The sequence below is a fragment of the Strigops habroptila genome, chromosome 4, assembly GCF_004027225.2.
Source record: "Strigops habroptila isolate Jane chromosome 4, bStrHab1.2.pri, whole genome shotgun sequence".
Lineage (NCBI taxonomy): Eukaryota > Metazoa > Chordata > Aves > Psittaciformes > Psittacidae > Strigops > Strigops habroptila.
Window position 1 is genome coordinate 2,488,476 of NC_046358.1, and position 19,134 is coordinate 2,507,609.

The 19,134-nt window shown below is 43.5% G+C and overlaps 1 protein-coding gene across 2 annotated transcripts; it reads left to right on the plus strand.

Annotated features, from left to right (window-relative positions):
- The first annotated feature begins 6,004 nt into the window (after positions 1-6,004).
- LOC115606142 (acyl-CoA (8-3)-desaturase-like) lies at positions 6,005-17,168 on the plus strand. 2 transcript variants are annotated; one of them, XM_030481525.1, is made up of 12 exons: positions 6,005-6,351; positions 8,929-9,039; positions 9,323-9,520; positions 10,311-10,412; positions 10,573-10,701; positions 11,851-11,911; positions 12,036-12,112; positions 12,932-13,029; positions 13,333-13,429; positions 14,011-14,090; positions 14,522-14,647; positions 15,426-17,168. In XM_030481525.1, exons 1-12 carry the CDS (start codon positions 6,157-6,159, stop codon positions 15,475-15,477), a joined length of 1,326 nt encoding a protein of 441 aa, XP_030337385.1. In that variant the 5' UTR covers positions 6,005-6,156; the 3' UTR covers positions 15,478-17,168. The 2 variants fall into 2 exon arrangements, with proteins under 2 accessions (XP_030337385.1, XP_032775738.1); XM_032919847.1 differs by lacking the exon at positions 6,005-6,351 and adding an exon at positions 6,487-6,618 and having other exon boundaries at positions 15,426-17,153.
- Positions 17,169-19,134: the final 1,966 nt, after the last annotated feature.

Sequence of the window (19,134 nt, forward strand, 5' to 3'; positions counted from 1 at the left end):
CAGGATATATGATTCTGCGCCAGAGGAAACTGATACAAGTAGAAAGACAGCCAAGGTGCTGAAGTAATGAGCAGTAATTCACCCAAAGATAAGCAATAACTACTGTGTATTTCACCGGATGAAGACTGGCCTGGGCTTTCGGGATGGAGTATTCTTCCCCTGAAGAAAGAAAAACCAATTATCAGTTCCATGAAGATATCACGGCTTTTCAAAAGAAGAAACTGCACCTTCTTGGAGCATCTCAAAACGTATGTGTGCCCACAAGGAAAACTCCATTTGCCTTTTTCAAGCGAAGGCAAAAGCCTTTTTCCTCATGTTAGTATTTAAAACTGGGATCACAGGCTACAATAAAATGTCTTGATCTCTTTTCTATCTGGAAAGTAGTTTGGGAATCATGCTTCCATTTCAAAATTATTTAGGCATCTCAAACTATATTGTTCTCAGGTCAATATGAAGCCCTCAAGAAGGTTGGCTTGTTAATAATACTGTTTCTGAGTGACAGTGCTTCCAGTTTGGAGTTTAAATCATAGAATCATAGAATAGTAAGGGTTGGAAAGGACCTTAAGATCATCTAGTTCCAAATGTCCCATAGTAATACATCTGACTGCTATTGTCTCCTCGTTGCCTTTTGTTCTTCTGCCAGCCAGCAAGAAAGGTTCTTAAGAGCAGATATACAAAACTTGGTAAAACAGGGCTGTGACCAAGACTTTTAGGTATTAAAATATGAAATTAATAATTAGATAGCAGAGTGATAGTTTCATATCAAACACCTTTGGAGTGCTGCTGCATTTCCATGTCAGTCCTGGTAAGATCATTTTATTGCCATTCAAGTCCTTGAGGTTCCTTATTGGACAAAGCATCATTCCTGTGAACAGATTCTGACTGTTTATTAACATGTTCTGAGTCTATCTGCAATTTTTAGGATACAGAAAGAAAATCAGGAAATCAATTGTTTCAGGACAACAAGTACTCCTGCAGAGAGGAAATACCAGAACTGAGTGATTTTTAATCTAGGAGAGACCTGTAAAACAAAACCCAGTAAATATTTTCTAAGTCAAAACCAAACAAAATTAAACTTTAAGAGTCAAAATTTCAATAGTTAAGCAGAATATATGCTAAGATTAATGCAGAGCCTTGGGTGATGTGGTCTAGTGTGAGGCGTCCCTGCCCATGGGAGGGGGCTTGGAACTAGACGGTCTTAAGGTCCCTTCCAATCCAAATCATTCTATGATTTTATGATTATGTTCAAGCCAAGGCTACATGCTTTTCTGAAGCACATGTTTCAATCAAATGCTGCTTACCATGGTAAATGATTATTTTCTGTTCCTTATCTTATAAAACATTAGACCATTAAAAGCTCCCTGACCTTTATAAATCTGTGAAAAAGGAAGAAATATTAGTATCTTAGAGTTACCATTCAATCTTCTTTACATTTCCATTGCATTTGAGTGTAAATTTAATTGGAAAAAATACTATTGAAAAACATAGGTTTTGATATAATTGTTTTTTCATATATTCTGTGCAGTATTGGTTATTTTTCTTCCTCTGCTTTGTTACACAGCTCATGATTATGTGCTACTAGAGTTGGCTAATGAAGCCGATATATTTAAAACAAAGACAAAATGCTATCAAGGATGTGTTTGATGTTGTTTTACTCAGACATATTCTATGATTTTGAGTTGGCAACACTTTTTCTAGTCATGGGAGAGTGGCTGAGAGTTGGCTTAACTTCCCAAGGCAGCCAACCAACAAACAAACAGAAATTCCCATTGTACTGTCATCGCTTGCATGAGTTTCACATTCTGCAGTGGATCTTGTGTTAGCTGTGTGGGATTACTAGGCTCAAGGCACATACTGGTCTGGATGCCAAGGAAGCAGAGTACATAATGACACTTGTTTAGTATAGAAAGCAGCAGACATTGCAAGTAACCATCAGGACAACAAGGAGAGAAGTGCTCTGTTCTTAATGCTGCCTTGTCAGTATAATCTCATTTATAAAGAAAAGAGCATCCTACTGATGTTCTCCTGTTATCATCAGCTTCTTTCCTTTTCTCTTTACTCAGATTTTGCTTTCAAACATGAAAAACTCTAAACAGTTACTGATTTACTCCCTCAGTTACTGATCTGAATTTACACCTTTTAGAGGACAAAAAACATATTTATCTCAGCAACCCCATCCCTCATATATAGTGATTCTTGGTTGCTTTTTGTGGCAAGATGTAAACTCCTCCCAAATCACAATCTTCCTCTGGTTTTCCACACTGCAATATATTCATTCTTTCCCTCTATAATGTATAATTTTTGCAGCTAAATTTTAACAGTCAGTTGTCAGGGCAGAGTACCAGAGCAGTTAATACGGGCTGAAGAAACACAGTTTATATCCCAAACCTATAATTTATTGCAGTATAAAGTGTTAGTAATCCAAACCAATAGTTCCAAGTACAACACTAACTCATTTAGTCCAAATTATTCAACTATTACAGCACATTCCCAAGAATGCAACAGTGGACAAGAAGAAAGGAAATATTTCTAGTATCTACCCCTTTTTTGGTGTTAAGCTAATCCTTCCAATGCATGTGTGGATCTTAAAACTGGTGCTGGACTGGTGTTACTGTTTCCAGCTCTTTCCTGTGAGGAGTATGATGCTAAAATTGGTGTTTTCCTCCTGCATTTGCTTCATCAGTGTTGTTTTAATTGCACTGGGCACAGCCTGCATCTTGTAAATCTTCACACTGTAATTCCCATGCACCCTGCATCTTAAGCTTTTCTTAGGCTGGGCAAAAGCCAAGAACTAATTCTTCTTTTAGACTTTGCTATTTCAAACTGGTTTTCAGCATTTGCTGGTTTTCCTTTAATATATACTATTTTCTATGGGTTCAGACCTCACCCTCCATTATTCTAACTCGTTTCTCCCTGCTTCAAAATGGTAAAATAAAGGCTGCCATCCTTATAGTCCACCTCTTCTATTTCCCTGTATTACTGGTTTGGTTCCCACATGCCTGGGGATTTAGTGATCCCTCATCCCCTAGATCATTTAGATATTTTACAGTATGTTACAGCCAAATCGTGGTAGTGACATAAGGAGCTTTAATATATTTTCATTGTCCTTTGGTGATCCTCAGTCATCTATGATGCTAAGAATGAATTGCAGCCAGATCTGAAGACTGAATCAAAGAGCATCTCTTATCCCCCCTCGGATTTTCGGTGATCTTTGATAGCTTAGGAAGCTGGGTCACAGCTGGATGGCAGTAAGGAGAAATTGAGATGGGAGTAGTGGAGGTAAAACAAGGAGTGAGAACGCTGAAAAGAAGAAATGGTGTTGGAAGAACAAAGATTGACTCTCTGTTAATTCCCAGAGTCGCAGCTGGAGGCAGGATGCTGGTGAGTGTATAATGGCAGCTGGTTTTCCCTTGCTGTCTTTATTACAAAGATCTCATTCTTGCCTCTGTGAGACCCATTGAGATCCTGAACATGGCAAGTGCAGGAGAACCAACCAGTGTTGTCAACTGGCAGCTTGGAGCAGGACATGAAAACTTTCCTGCTTAGAGCTGGATTATTCAAGTAGTCTCCATGACGTCTTCTCTTGGGCTGAATCATCTGCTGAGGGGAAAAGAAACAGAGCCACAGATTTTATGTCAGAAGAAGCTTTGAAGGTACTTCCAAGGGTTATTGTATAATTTAAGGGAAGATCTGTTCATAAGGTGTTAACAACCCTTCTACCTTCTGGTCCTGCTGAAATCAGAAGAGGTATATGAGGAAAACAAGACTGCAGTTTGTTCTTGTTTGTACTAGTTTGGAACAAGGCTTGCAGACAAAACTCAATGATGCTTTTGGCTATTGTTGAGATCCCCTAAAACAAGTTTCCAAAGGTTTAACTTGTGCAGGAAGAAAGAGTTTGGTAGTTTTTAACGTGGTGTATAAGAAAAAGAAAACTGACCAGTGCCCCCTTTATTCATGATGAAAAGTCAAAGTGAAAATATCAACTAGATTTAGGACAATGATTTTTTTTGTGTGATAGATAACAAAAAAATCCTAGAAATTGAAATAATTACTGCACCATTCTGAATATAACGGTTAAATTTTAAATGATGCTAAATATTAACGTTTTTCATAGTGATGTTTGTGAGATGGTCAGCAGTCAACGTACGAAGCAAATCAATTTTTGCTGAGATGGAGAGAGAACCTTTTCTTTCATGGACAACAGTGCAAGTGTGTAGAAGCAGGGAAGCCTTATTGGATTCATTAGCTGTGCCATTGCCGAAGGCAGGGAAATAAAAGATGTTTTGCAGACAGAGAATTCCAAGCTAGAAAGAGGTGATGTAGCGATCAGGTTATGTTCAGAACAAGAAGGGATGCAGTGTGGTGGTTCTTTGTTTCTATGGTTACATTCAACTGGAATTGCTGTAACTAGGTCAGATCGGAAGGTGTGAATGAAAACAAAGACATTTGGAATCAGTAATGAGAGTTCAGAGAGAAGGCTGTGGCTACTAAGGAAAGCAAGAAGGGAGCAGAACGTGGAGGGAGGCATTTTAATGTACATTTGTAATATATATGGATGAAGTCTCACACAGATGGATCTATTTTAGCACCATTCACTCTTCTAGGATTATTCAGTAGCCTGTTGTATGAAAAATCAGCTGCAGAGCACCACCAAGCAAGTGTATTATATGATATACCTGTGGTGACACCTTTCCTCCCTCTGGCTGCAAATGGAGCTGTAGGAGCAGAAGCAGCCCTGGAAGCTGAAAGGGAGAGGCAGAACAGATGGAAGAGTGTGTGTGTGTGATTTACTCTAAAGAGGAGATGAAACCAAGGGCAGGGAAGATGAGGCATCTTCAGCCCAGAAGTAAGGAGAAACAGGTTGTGAAAGTGATCTAAAAAGAAGCAAACTGAGCATGAATTGTGCTGCAGAGTCTATGCATTGCTCCTCTGTTGATGGCTCCAGTCCTTGGCTTTTCTTCTTTCTCCAAATCCTATATTGAGTTCATGATAGAGTTTTCCAGGCTGTGTCTTTACCTGGCACATAACACTGACCACCAAGCCTCTGTCCATTCCAACTGCCAAGTCATCTAGGACCAGCCACTCGTTATTTTGATCCCTTTTCCATGTTTCTTACCTCCTTATTTCTTACGTGAAACTACCTGATGTTCTTGCCAGCCTGCCCATCTTTCTTACCCTCCAGCACTCCCCCACCCCGTTTGATACAATCAGTAAATGGATATAAAGGTGCATTTATCCCATTTCCCTGGTTGGAAGTGAAGGCATTGTAACAGCCCTGGCACCAGCACCGACACCGTTAGGAATGCACCTTGTAATGGGCTACTTTTTGAGGAAGAGAAGATGATGAGGTCTATAGGATGCCCTCAGGTTCAAATCATTCCCTCCAGTACCTATGGCTGCATCAACACTATATTACAGCCTGTAATTATAGAATCATAGAATGGTTTGGGTTGGAAAGGACCTTAAGTCCAGTTCCAACCCCCTGCCCCGGGCAGGGACACCTTCCACTAGAGCAGGTTGCTCCAAGCCCATGTCCAACCTGACCTTGAACACTGCCAGGGATGGGGCAGCCACAGCTTCTCTGGGCACCCTGTGCCAGCGCCTCAGCACCCTCACAGGGAACAACTTCTTCCTTATATCTAACCTAAATCCCCCCTGTTTCAGTTTGAACCCATCACCCCTTGTCCTAAACCTCCAGTCCCTAATAAATAGTCCCTCTCCACCATCCTTGTAGACACCCGTCAGACACTGGAAAGCTGCAGACTGGCAGCCGGGCAGCTGCCTGTTGCGGGGGACCGAAGTTTCCCCCTTTTCCATGGTTTCCATCACCAAGCTCCCCGCTCCCTCCATCTCCGGTCGCTGCAACCTCGCAGCACCGCGGGGCTAACTGTGAGCCCTGCCTCAACCCTCAGCCGGCCGCTGCCAGAGCCCTCCTCAGCCAGGGGGGCGGGCACAAGGCAGGCGGGGTCCAATGGGATCGGGCGAATCAAGGGGAGGCGGGGATTGAGGGCGTGGGGGGCCAATGGGAGGCGGGCCAGCGGGCCGGTGTTCAAGAGGAGGTTGGGAGGGAGCGCGGAGGGGGGACCTGGGTGGCGTTGGCGGGGCCGGGCCGAGCGGAGCCGAACCGGCCCGAGCGGGGCCGAGCCCACCAGAAGCATGGAGGACCCCGCGGCGGCCCCGGCGTTGCGGCGCTTCACCTGGGAGGAGATCGGGGAGCGCAACGGCCGCGGGCAGGCGCCGCAGGAGCGATGGCTGGTGATCGAGAGGAAGGTGTACGACATCAGCCACTTCTGCCGGAGGCACCCGGGTGGCTCCCGGGTCATCAGTCACTACGCTGGGCAGGACGCCACGGTGAGGGCCGGGAGGGGGGGGGAGCGGCGGCGGGGCGTCCGTGCCCTGGCTCTTGCAGGGCATCCCGGGGAGGGAAGAGGAGGAGGAAGAGGAAGGGGCAAAAGTGCCTCCGCCGTGCTGCAGGCAGCGGGGGACACGCGTGGCGGAGGGTCCCCGGGATCGAAACCCGGCGGCGGAACGGGGCGAGCCGGGCAGTGGCCGTGATCGCCACCCATAGCTTCGGTGTGCGGAGCTCCATACCGAGCCGTTTCTGGCTGGTTTTACACGGTAACATTGATGAAGAGAGTAACTAAACCCTGCGCGAATAGGCTGTCTGCAACCAGGTGTAAATCTGGGGGAAAACCTAATAATTTTTGCATACTTAGAGTAAATAACACTACTCTTGTTTTATATACGTCCAGCCACAGACCAGGGCGGCAGAAAAATACTCGAGGTGTCACTTATGGTGTCACTCATGGTCACACTGTGCTGTGCATGGATGGAGTTGTTGTTTGCAAGTGTACGAGCGTGTTCAGCCTCCCCTTAACTTAAAAAACCCAGCATAGTGTCTCCAAGAGATGGCACTAGTGCAAAATGTTACTGAAAGTCGTATTTTAGTCTTTAAAACAAATCATTCATGTCTGAACACCAGTGAGTGCTGCAAAGGGGAGGAAACGGTGGTGGAATTGGCAGTGCTAATTTGTCAGTGTATTTCCTTCCTTTGTCTGCTTATCTCTTTCACAAAAGAAAATGCCTTTCTCCAACTAGTATTCGGACCCTAAGGCAGGTATGGGATGTGAAGCTACCTCAGAAGTGGTTTTGGTGGTCTGTGTTTCAGTCTAGTGTTGTTGCTGACCAGAAAAGATGGAACTTGAAATGTAGTGGTTTCCTTTGCTGTGTATCGTTTAAAGCCAAGGATGATATGGGAATTATGAGTATACTTCATGAGGTCACGATGGGCCACGGTGGCCAGCACACGGGGCTGAATGAACACAGTTAGATGGTTGGATTGCAGCCAGCTGCATTCTTTAGGCGTTATGGTCTGTGTCACTGCTGGGTGCAATTGAACTGCTGACCACTGAGGAACCCGAGCCAAGTAAATTCCAAATTTTCCAATAGCTTTGTCCTGGAAATAAAATCAGCCTGAATAAAATCCAGCTTCTCAAAAACAGAAAAAAAAAAAAGAAAGTAAACAAAGCCCAAAGCACACTTTTAGTTTGCTAAATGCCACTGGGGTGTTCTGATTTCTGGAAGGTGCAATCGGGTCCCTAACCTCCCGTTAGGAATGCGCTGCCAGGTTTTACAGCCTGTGTGGAAAGGATTGGTCTAAACATGTGGTGCCATCCTCCTCTGATCTGCCCACATACTCCTCCCCATTTTTTTTCACTCTTCCATTGAGAAAATGCAAATGTAGTTCCCCTCTCCTCTTTCCCTCCTTTATTCACATAAGCCTGAGCAGAGAGGATGCTACGTCTGAAATGCAACAGGGCTGACCCAGAGCTGGCAATATCAGCCACTTTTTTAACCTCTTTCTTGACTAGAAATCTTTTAAAAGGACAATTTATTTTAGGATCATGCAATGACAACATAGTAATTAATAATGCTGAACGGTGCATGGTGCAGGAAGCTTACAAACTGATGCACAGTGGGCAAATATTGCCTTAGGGAAGAAAAAACATCCATTAGACTGAGAGAGATTGTGAAATATATGCTAGTTTGGACACTGGGAGAGGAATATGCAAAAGGAGGTGAATGGGAGATCTTCAGTAGGAAGTAGATGTCAAACTGCCATGTGTGCTTAGGGGATTTGTAATCTAAATACAGTGATAGAATCTATAGTGGTAACAATCACTAGTGATTTTTTCTTCACCTGGCTGCCTGATTGAGATTGACATCACATTTAAATGATAGTAGTAACTGCTTTCCCTAAGAGGGATCTTTTGAGTGGTAAGGATGAGAACTCCTTTTCACAGGACATTTCAGAAAAGTGAAGGGAACCAGATGAGGAAGAGGAGGCAGCTAGCAAGAAAACAAATATTTTCTAGGAAGATGTGGCAGGGTGGGCATTGGAGATTGCCAAGGAAGCATGTTTGGAATAACATGAGGCTTTTGAGAGATTGGTGTGGGTCACCATCACCTGCCTGAGTCCTGCTTGTCCCATTATTTTTCCCTGTTCAGCTACCTGATCCAGGTTTTGTGCCAGCATCTTGCCCTTCTCTCTGGTCAGACTTCTATTTCAGGTTATGGGGCTTGAGGGAAAATAAGACGGAAGCTAAAGACAAAATAGAGGTAGAGGAGTATGTGGTTGAGATGATCTGTCCCAAGGTTCAACAGGATATGAAATTTTCAGATTCAGAAAAGGGGTGTGAGCCTGTATTTCTTGGTGACCTGTACTTAACAGCACCCAGTTAGAAAATGATACAGAGAATTCAGCTTCAAATGATCATTTATGGTGTGGGAAGGCAGTAAGATTTGTGGCAGTAAAACCTGGTTCAGCCAACTTCGTTAGTTGGGTTGCTTTCTGCTGAATCCAGGATATCTTTTGCTGCCACTGGAGCAATTGTTTGTCTTCACCTTTTTCCTATATCTATATTTCAGGATCCTTTCATAGCTTTTCATCTTGACAAGACACTAGTAAGAAAGTACATGCGCCCACTCTTGATTGGGGAACTGGCACCAGATCAACCCAGCTTTGAGCCCAGCAAGAATGTAAGTATCTTAAAAACTTAGTATTTGGGTTGAAATGGTGCTATTTAACTTCTCTTAGTGGCAGCCAGAATTCCCTGTACATAAACCAATAGTATTTCCTGGAATCATGTGCTGCTCCAAGGCTTCCCTTTTATGTCACTATTAGTAGACTTAAAGGGTTGTCTCCAGGCAACCCTCAGCTTTTCCCTGTTGTCACAGTAACATCTTGAGAGGGGAAACTGAGCCCCTCTTTGAGTTCCTGAGGCATTTTCAGGTCAGCAGGTACTCTTGGATCTCCCCACAGAAACAGCTGGTAGAAGATTTCCGTGAACTCCGTGCAACTGTTGAGAAGATGGGGCTTCTCAAACCCAACCACATGTTTTTCATCCTGTATCTCTGCCACATTTTGGCATTGGATGTTGCAGCCTGGCTCACCATCTGGTATTTTGGAGCATCCACAGTGCCTTTCCTCTTCTCTGCAGTGCTTCTAGGCACTGTCCAGGTAAGCAGCTAGGCAAAAAGAAGCCCCAGAAGCAGCAAAAGCCAACCCTTTGAGACTTCAGTGCTCATTGCCATAAGCACAGGAGAAATCTTTGTGGACTTCCCAAAATCCTGCTTCTCCCTGAAGGGGCAAAATTATAGTGTCACAACATGCTTCTTCAGTAGAGCAGGCTTTGCCCTGCTTTTTCCTTCCTGTAGTCCATCAAAGCCCTCCTTATTCCCAGCCTTCTTCATACAATGAAAGCCATGCTACGCTTCTGAGGTCTCTTGTGCCCAGAACTCCAAAGCACTATGCTGCAGCCAAGCCACAGTGTTCCCATGGGAACTTAGAGTGACTTAGAGGAGAGGGCAGAGCAGCGCTCAAAGCCCCAGCTATTTCTCCAGTGGCCAGCTGATCCCCTTGGAATTACAAGTACTCGGAGGAGGCAGCAGCAAACTGCTCCTTAAAGGAGACTTTGTTGCTGATTTCAGTGCAGTTTTGTAAGAGAATAAATGCTGTTTCTGAGCTCCATGGCTTTTTATTTTGTTGTTTTTCCATGATTTTTCCCTTCCTCATGAAAACAACTATCTGTGACTAAAAGTCATTAGGCAAAGTTTGGACTGCACTGGTATATAATAAAAGAGAAGTGTTTGGATTGGGTCCTAGAAGTGGAAATGCTCTTGCTATCCAGGGGTATGTTGCAAGGAGCGTGGGAGCAGGAGAAGAGAAAGCCCTTTTCAGATGCAGAGCCTTCTGACTCTTCTTTTCCTCCCGCAGCACTGTTTGTTTTGTTGTTGTTTTTAAATTCCAGGCCCAAGCTGGCTGGCTGCAGCATGATTTTGGACACCTTTCAGTCTTTAGCAAGTCCAGATGGAATCACTGGGTGCACAAGTTTGTGATCGGCCATCTGAAGGTGGGTATTCAGTGCTGAGAGGGATTGTTAGAGTCTTGCCTGGGATGCTCTGCAGTCAAAACTAATCTCAGTATAAGAAGAAAGCAAATGCAAATGCGGAGGGAGGACTAAGGGCAGAAGATACAACTTCTTCACAGCACTCTCTTCTCACTTCCTACAGGGAGCACCAGCCAGCTGGTGGAATCACCTCCACTTCCAACACCACGCAAAACCCAACTGCTTCCGAAAGGACCCTGATGTTAACATGCACCCCTTATTTTTTGCTTTGGGAAAAACACTCTCTGTAGAGGTGAGACCTGATGAAAGCTGGGAGGTTGCAGGGTTAGGATTCCAATTTGGAAAGCTGCAGAGAGCTTGGAGATTAGTGACCAGTTGGTTTGGTCAATGAGCTGTCTGTAATTCAGGAATTTAGAGAAGACTCACCTTGGTTCAATACCTCTGAGATATTTATACTCTTAAAAATAGAAGTTATTTTTGCTATGTTTTAAAATAAGAATGAAATATTTGTCACAATTATGAGTTCATACTTCTCTGATGAGAGACTTGCAGCTGTATGAAGATAAGGTTGCAAATAGTTCTCTTTATCAAGATCAGCTTGACATTGTAGTGGTTTGGGAGATGAAACAAGGGATGACAAGCAACGACTAGTCTCAGTCTGACAGTGGGTGTCAGACTGGATCCCATGTGGAGTCCAGCTCTATTTGTGGTACAACTCTGAAGTTAACTGAATGGCTTTAGTGTTTGCCAGTCCTTTTAAAAATTGGTTACATGAATTCATGGTGTCACCTGGCTTAAATGCTCTGATTTGCATTGAAATTAAGGGTGGGCTGCTGTTTGGAGTTGGTTTGGACATGTACAGGGATACAATGGAATTCCTCAAGGAAGTCAGTGACATGATCTGTTCTGTTTATACAATGAACACTGACAAATCAGCAGTCTCAGAGGGAGGATAATGTATCCACCCCTGTTCCTTTGGACACAGTTTAATGTCTAGATGCTCATTTCTGTTCTTTGGAGACTAATTGCAAGTAGGTGTGAGTTCTGCACATGGTCACAGTTCATCTTTATTAATAGTATCATAGATTTTTCTTCTTTTCAGAAGCTCTGTATTGGCAGCCAACTGTTCCCACGGCCTCATGTGGGTTTTGATTTAAGTGTTGTTAGACAACTGTGCCCTCTGTAGGGAAAGAGCTTCCAGTGCACGTTACTGTCTGTGGTGCAAGGGGGCTACCCAGCCTCTTGTGCATCCGAGGCAGGGATGGAAAATCATCACAGACTGAAGTTCCAGGGGATGATGAAGACAGTGGCATGGTTTGATAGGACATCTCTTTTAAAGCTTAGGAGGTATCTAAGTACGCATTGCTTCAAAAGCATAGGTAGGAGTGTGTGCACGGATGTCTTTAGCTGTCTTCACAGTCTGATTTGCTTATTTTAACAGCTTGGTGTACAAAAGAAGAAATTCATGCCTTATAACCACCAGCACAAGTACTTCTTCTTCAGTGAGTAACCCTACCCTTTCACAGTTCTATGGACAGCATTTATTCAGCCCTTTCCATTTCCAGTCCATTTCACTGGGATAAAAGGGCACAGTTAATGTCTCTGCAATCTATTTCTCCACTCTAGTTGGTCCTCCAGCTCTGGTGCCTCTCTACTTCCAGTGGTACATATTCTACTTTGTGGTACAGCGGAAACAGTGGGTGGTAAGTCAGCTCCATGTTGCAAATGGTGCCTTCTCCTTGTTTTATGGATACATTTCAGTGCAAGAAATTGGCCATTCTTTTTCTTTGTTTTCCCAAACCAATACAATAAAAACTTATGGGCACAGAAAAAAGGGAAAAGTAGCAGAAATCAGGGATGGGATGGAGGAGGATTCAGTGCCATTTTGCAAAATTACTTATTAAAAATCAAGTAGCCTTCAGGTAGCCTAAAACTGAATCCTCACAGTTCAATGTGAAGTGGAATACAGGATGTGTAGTAGACTTTCAGAGTTGTTAGGAAGATAGTTTGTTAGGGGAAAATCTGGGGCTTTGAGGAATAGCATGATTTTTAGAGACTTTAGAAAAAAGGCAGAGAAAAGGTGTCTCTTCTCTGAGATGTGGGGGTTAGAGACAAGGCATCTTGCAGTTTTATTCTTACCTGGGAGGTGGGATAGTTAGGAGAAAATGAATATGAGGGAAATAAGAGATTGCAAGACATGTGAAGAGGAACAAGAAAGGATGAGATGAAGGTAAACCAGAGCTCTTTAGTCTTTTAATTGGCTAGGGTTTTGGTTTTCTCACTGTTTGCTTTCTCTTTAGATCTAGAGGAAAATATGTTGTTTTAGAGCATGACCTCTATAGTATTTGCCCTGACCAGGATAATTCCCAAGCATGGGGATGGCAGGAGGTGGCTGTGTGTCAGATTGTTTTGTGATGGGGTTGGTGGGGGGAAATCTATCAGTAGAAGATATCCTGGAAGGTTTTAAAGGAAGCCAGTAGGTCTTCCTCTTAATGAAGTTTTATCTGTTCCCTATGCTACAGGACCTGGCCTGGATGCTGACTTTCTACATCCGATTCTTTCTCACCTACTTTCCCTTGCTGGGGGTGAAGGGTATCCTGGGGCTTCATCTATTAGTCAGGTATCATTCAACTTCTAATTCCTCCATTTTCTTTATCTGATTTATATCGATCCTTGGTGTCAGCTTTTCTTCAGCCTCCTGCTTATCTTGTCTCATCGGCTCTCTTCTGTCTCTTTATGCCTTTTAGCAAGACAGAGGTTATTGTCTGTCAAGCATTGTCTGTCTTCAGAAGGTGTGTGCAGGGTTCCTGCTGTTCATCTTGTCAAGTGTTGACTAGCTTGTATGTGTACAAGTGTTTTGTACTGACTTGTTACAGCATAAGTGTGAGATCAGTAATGGTTTTGTGTGTGTTTGTATGCACAGGTTTATAGAGAGCAACTGGTTTGTCTGGATTACACAAATGAATCACATCCCAATGCACATTGATTATGATAAGAACGTGGACTGGTTCTCTACCCAGGTAAGACTTTCTTTCCAGAGACCTGTGACTTCAAAGTTAAGAAGTTACAGTTTTGGGTATGTAATGCCCAAGAGAGCTGATCACAGAAGTGATGGGAACTGAGAGAGGAAAACGTAAGTAGCTTATGCTCACCATGTGGAGTGGGTGATTAGTGCAAAGAGAGAAGGTGCAGAGGTGGGAGGGAGGCTTCAAATGCCCCAATGAAAATAATTAGAGATGCTACAATGCTCTTCAAATAGAGATCTTTCCATGCATGAAGAATCCACATCGCTCTGTGTACTCTGTTTTATTATAGTTCTGAAGTCATTACACAAGTTTTTTTAAGTGAAAAGGGTGAATAGTGGTTGTTGTGGCTTATCTCACTGGGGAAGTCAAGGCTGTTCTCCTAAATTATGTCCCTAACAATCGTATATCACAGCATGGCCATCTCGTGTTGACTGGAGATAGCTTTTTGAGTTTCTGTATTCAGCCAGAAGGCATGTGATAATGAGGAACTTGTGCCTGTTTACCGTTGTTTGGCATATGTAAGAGAAAAGATATTCCCAAAACAACTTAAATGTTACTGTATTTTTTCCTTTCAGCTCCAGGCAACCTGTAATGTTCAACAGTCCCTATTCAATGACTGGTTTAGTGGACATCTGAACTTCCAAATCGAGCATCAGTGAGTTGAAGCATGGGTTGGGGATGTGAGGGAATTTCAAGGAGTGCTAGTTCCACTAGGTCTGAAAAGCCTACAAGGTTCCTGTGTCTCTATCAGCTAATACAAGAACAAAAGATAATGTGGGTAAATACTGTGCTTTTTATGTGGGGATGGAATGGGAACTCCAAGTGATGGGTCAGAATATTTTTGGAGCACTGCTTAGCACCGACACCACTTCACATATGAGTAGCATGGCACAGGAGTGAAAATTACCAGCCTCCCAGGCAGGATAGGTCCTGACTGCATTGGCATGAGAGGGACCACTGCAGAGCACTGATGGCTTTGGGTACAAGGGGAGGTTGAGGCACTCCCAGGCTTAGGCACAGAAGAAGAACAGGAATTCTATGGGATGTTGATGGATGCCATTGGATCACCATATTCTTTTCCCACAGCCTTTTTCCTACAATGCCTCGACACAACTACTGGAAGGTGGCTCCTCTGGTGAAGTCCCTGTGTGCCAAACATGGAATTGAGTACAAATGCAAGCCATTGCTCACCGCCTTTGCAGACATAGTGTAGTATGTATCAACCCACTGCATTCCCTAAGGGAAGGGTTTTCCGGTATTCCAGAGTGAATAAGTGAGGGTCATGGGAAGAGGAGGGGCAGATAGCTTGGATCACAGAAGCTCTGTAAAGAGCTGTAGACAGTGTAAGATGACTGTGAAAGAGCTGGAAAACTGTTCAGCCATGCTGCTGGTTCCAGTAGCAGCAGATGGAAGGTGTCAGTAGGAATGACCTAACGGAGAGCTCCTTTTCTTCAGCTCTGAAGAGTCAGAGGTCAGTAGGATGCCAGGTCTGGTGCCTCTGTCTCCAAGCATGCTCCAGGAAAAAGAGGTGTTTTCATAAAGTTTGAACTGTCATTCATTCATTCATTCATTCATTCTTTTTTATTCCTTTCTTCCCCTCCTTGCCCCCTAGATATTTCTTACTCCTTTGGAAAGTCGTGCACCTCTCTTCTGTCATGCTCATTCCTTTTATTTTCATTCTAATTGTTTGCTTCAGCCTTCCAGTCTTTGATGTAGCCCCAGTGCTTTAGTTCTTCATCTTTCCAAGGAGCTGTAGGCTACATTGCCTTGCTCTGAAAATCTCTGAGCAACGTGATCTGAAAATATCCCTGCTCATCACAAGAGGGTTGGATTAGATGACCTTTAAAGATCCCTTCCAACCCAAACTATTCTGTGATTCTCTGAACTCCTTTCCTTATCTGTAGATGGGAATTCTTTCCATAAAGCTCTGTTCTCTGGATGCTGTATTATATTACCTTGTTTCTAAGGAAGTGTGCTTCTCTCTTGGCAGCTCTTTGAAAGATTCAGGGGAGCTCTGGCTTGATGCCTATCTACATAAATAAGAAGCAGTGTATCCCTGCAGAGGAATTCCCCTGCCCTGTTGCCTCCTATGGTGGTCACCATGAAGATAATGCACAGAGGAGAGAGAACTGGCTAAGCCAGAGGTGGGGAGGTGGCACTGCTTAATTCCATTGATGAATGTGATTAATATGATTTTTTAAAATATGTGTTTTTAATTCTTCTTGTGCTTCTTTCATTCCTCTTCTCTGGTGCTGAATTAGGGGGGAAAAGCTGAATGGAGGAGGTTATGTTCCACTAAGCTGGAGGCAGCTTTGGGACTGGGAACAGATTCCTTTTTGTCTGCTGATACTTCATTTGCTGAGTATATAGGAGGGATGTTTCTTATCTAACATAGGCTTTTGTGAGGTGGTTCTCATTATGATTGTAGTAAGAAAGTTGAGAGTATAAAATCAAAGAACATGGGAGTTAGTGAAGTGTGGAAGCCATAAGGAATTGTGTAGGTACAGTGTTTTCAAATACCTGGATGTAATTTAATGATGGCAAGAGAAGTGGCCAAACCAAGGGGCAATGGGGAACATATGAGAGGCCAAACCAATTTGTATGTGTGTGGGTGAGGAGGAGAAGGTGCAGGCAGCAGTTCTCTAGGAATAAGCATGAGGAAAAAGAGCTAATTAAAGCCCAAATTGAGGTAGAGAAACGGGAAAGTGGAGGTTATTCCACAGGCACGTTGATGTGAGAGCTCAGCATGCCACATCCTGTGGGAATGCTGCCCTCCACATCTCTTCTGTGGTGAAAGCCTCTGGGTTATTTGCTCATTGGTGACTTCCCGTAGTGTCTTTGCAACTGGTTTCCACGGTGCCATACTTCTGAGTGATATTGAACTCATTACTAAAAGTCAGAAGAGACAGAAATATGGCATGTCCCTACAAGGGTGACTGAGGAATTAAAAAGGTAATCAGTGTGTGGTCATCTGAAGCTTCACTCTTTTTTGAACCTCTGAACTGATGAGTAATTTAAGTGGAGAGAACACATGACTTCTGGCCCATGGAGCACGAGGTGTTCCTGCCTGAGCTGCAGGCAAATGTAATGAACTTGTGAAAGTATTGGGGCTTGGGGTAGTGTTTGAATGTGTTTTTTCAATCACAGAAGTCAGTGGGCTGCATACCTATAGGCACACAACAGCCAATACATGGCTGGTCTTTTTCTGTTGGATGATGTGCCATCAAAACACACCCCAAGAGGGAATGTGCTGTGTGATTTATTGAAATGTGAATTAGCCTTACCTCATTTCCTAGTGTCTTCTCATTTACCACACCAATGTTACAGATGCTAAACCAGGATACAGCACTAGTGAAGGCAGGTCCATCACCCTGTTGCCTCAGTGATAGGTGGCTTAGACTCCAGAAGGGATGGGTTGATTTTGAGGAAGATATGGTCCTTTTTCTGATTGTCATGGTTTCAACATCTTTAAAAAGAGGATGGCTTGTGAGGAAATGGAAGAAATGCATTTTCCCAGGCCTACAGTGTTAAGCACAGAATGAAATTGTAATGGAAATAGTAAAATAATCATTAAATCATTGATAACTGTTGATAAAGACCATATTGAAAATGGACCTTAGTTACTATTTTACCTTGTTTTTCCTGCTCTGTTTCTTTCCCACTTCTTATTAGAACTGTTGATGGAGGAAAAGTCTAATAATAAAATTCATTATCTTACCAATTATTGCTGTCATCAGAGTGAAATATGTCTGTGCAAGAGTCTGCACTCTCTAAAACATGGAACAAATGCCTGTGCACAGCTGCAGAGAGAGAACAGTTAGAAACCTCATGTTTGGTGAGGTCAAGAGCTGTTCTGTAAGGTCTTAAATTCAACAGGCAGTCAGCTCTCAGATGAACTTTCAGTGGATTGCCAAGAGTTCCCTCTAAACTTGGAGTGTTGCCCCTCAGCCACAAAGAAGTCTTGTTATGCTAGTCAGGAGAGCTGTTTAACGTCTCAAGCTCGATCGGGAGCTCCAATCCCCCAGGCTAGGCTCTGTAGGTGTATGGAGAAAGCTGAGCAAGGGGGCAGCTGTCTAAGCTAGGCAAGAGAAAACACTGAAGACAAGAAGATCTTCAAAAATCCTGTAGAGACATTCCATTTCCCTAACCCAAGTTTCACAACTCTGGATAAAACCGTGCTTCCAACGTGTTTTGAAGGAAGACAACTAGACTTCAGCTCAGTTCATGAAGCTTTGAAAGTACTTAACAGATGGACTGTGGCAAATAAGGTGAGTAGAAAAAGCACTGCTTGTAGGTCAAGTGGGCCATGAGTGTTCAGCAGTGTTGAAGTGTTTGTTGTTCCCCAGCAAGTGGCTTTGGTTTGAATGCCCAGAGTCAGAACATTCAATATCTGGATGTTTAATTTTGAAAATTCAAATAAATTTGAGGTACCTCCAGGACTAGGATGATGTACAGTTAAGTTTTGAAGAATAATGTGTCTTAAGTTCTTACTGCCTAAGACTTTAGAGACTCTTGTGTCTTCTCTGCTGCAATAAAGAGGAAAGAAGCATCCACAATACAGAAACCAATTGCATGACTAACCAGGAAAGGTTACACATATGAGCTGATCCACAGTCCTAAAGGGCAAGACCAAAATGGGACCTGAATCAACATAAGCATTCCTGCATATGCTGAGGGTGCCAGAAGTTCTCCAGGTATATGACAGCTCGAGAGGAGAAATAAGCTGTACGCCAGCTTCAGACTCTGTGAGTACTCTGGGCTGTTTGTGGTCTGTGGTGGCAGATTACCCTGAGGCTTCTAATACTGAAATTTTACAACAATATTCAAGGTAAATCCCAAACCCCTTTCTGCTTCTCTGAACGTGCATTGAGATACATCTTTCTGGAACACCAGCCCCAAATCTGGCATTTGGTGGAAGCCGTTTGGCTTCACAGTTCAGCCTTAAAACGTGGGACCTGAACCTTGAAATAGCCACAGGGTGGCAGTCAGGCGTTGGAAGGGAAGGAGGACCAAAGAAGTGATAAATGGTCCATCCCTGGCAGTGCTCAAGGCCAGGTTGGACAGAACCTTGGGCGACATGGTCTAGTGCGAGGTGTTCCTGCCCATGGCAGGGGGCTTGGAATTAAATGGTCTTAAGGTCCTTTCTAACCCAAACCATTCTGTGATTCTATATCTAGTACAGATCTAATAAACATAAAAATTTCTTCTCTCTGAAGAGCTCTGTGGTGGATCAGATCATGAGGTAGGTGAGACTCATTTATCTTCTGCTGTTGGTAACTGTACAAAGCCAAGTATCCACTAAGGTGGTAGTTCTGAGGTTTTGTGTGTTGTGTTCACATATCCTGTGCTTACATGCTCTTTCTCTGCCACAGTTGTGGCAGGTTAGGCAATGAAGTGTTTGAATTACATGGCGTAATGAGAGACGTAATGAATAGGATAATTATTATAATACCAAAACCAGCTGGCACTGTAGCAAAGCTTATTTAGGGATGAAGACAGAGCATTTACACCCAGGCTGAAGCCTGTTAGTCTTCAGCATCTCCATGAGATTTGGATGTTGGGAGAGGATATAGTCCCCAATGATGGTCAAAGGAGAACAAATTCATTAGGCATTTGCATGGGGTCTTAAAAATGCAGTTTGAGGTTCATAAGGCTTTGAAGATTATCCAGTTGGGTGGAATATCATTGGCTCCAACCCA

Bases quoted from the DNA above. Each gene is read 5' to 3' on its own strand.
- LOC115606142 (XM_030481525.1), top strand. From the start codon at position 6,157: ATGGAGGACCCCGCGGCGGCCCCGGCGTTGCGGCGCTTCACCTGGGAG. The intron at 9,040-9,322 runs GTAAGTATCTTA...ATCTCCCCACAG, and splicing joins GCTTTGAGCCCAGCAAGAAT to AAACAGCTGGTAGAAGATTT. The intron at 11,912-12,035 runs GTGAGTAACCCT...TCTCCACTCTAG, and splicing joins GCACAAGTACTTCTTCTTCA to TTGGTCCTCCAGCTCTGGTG.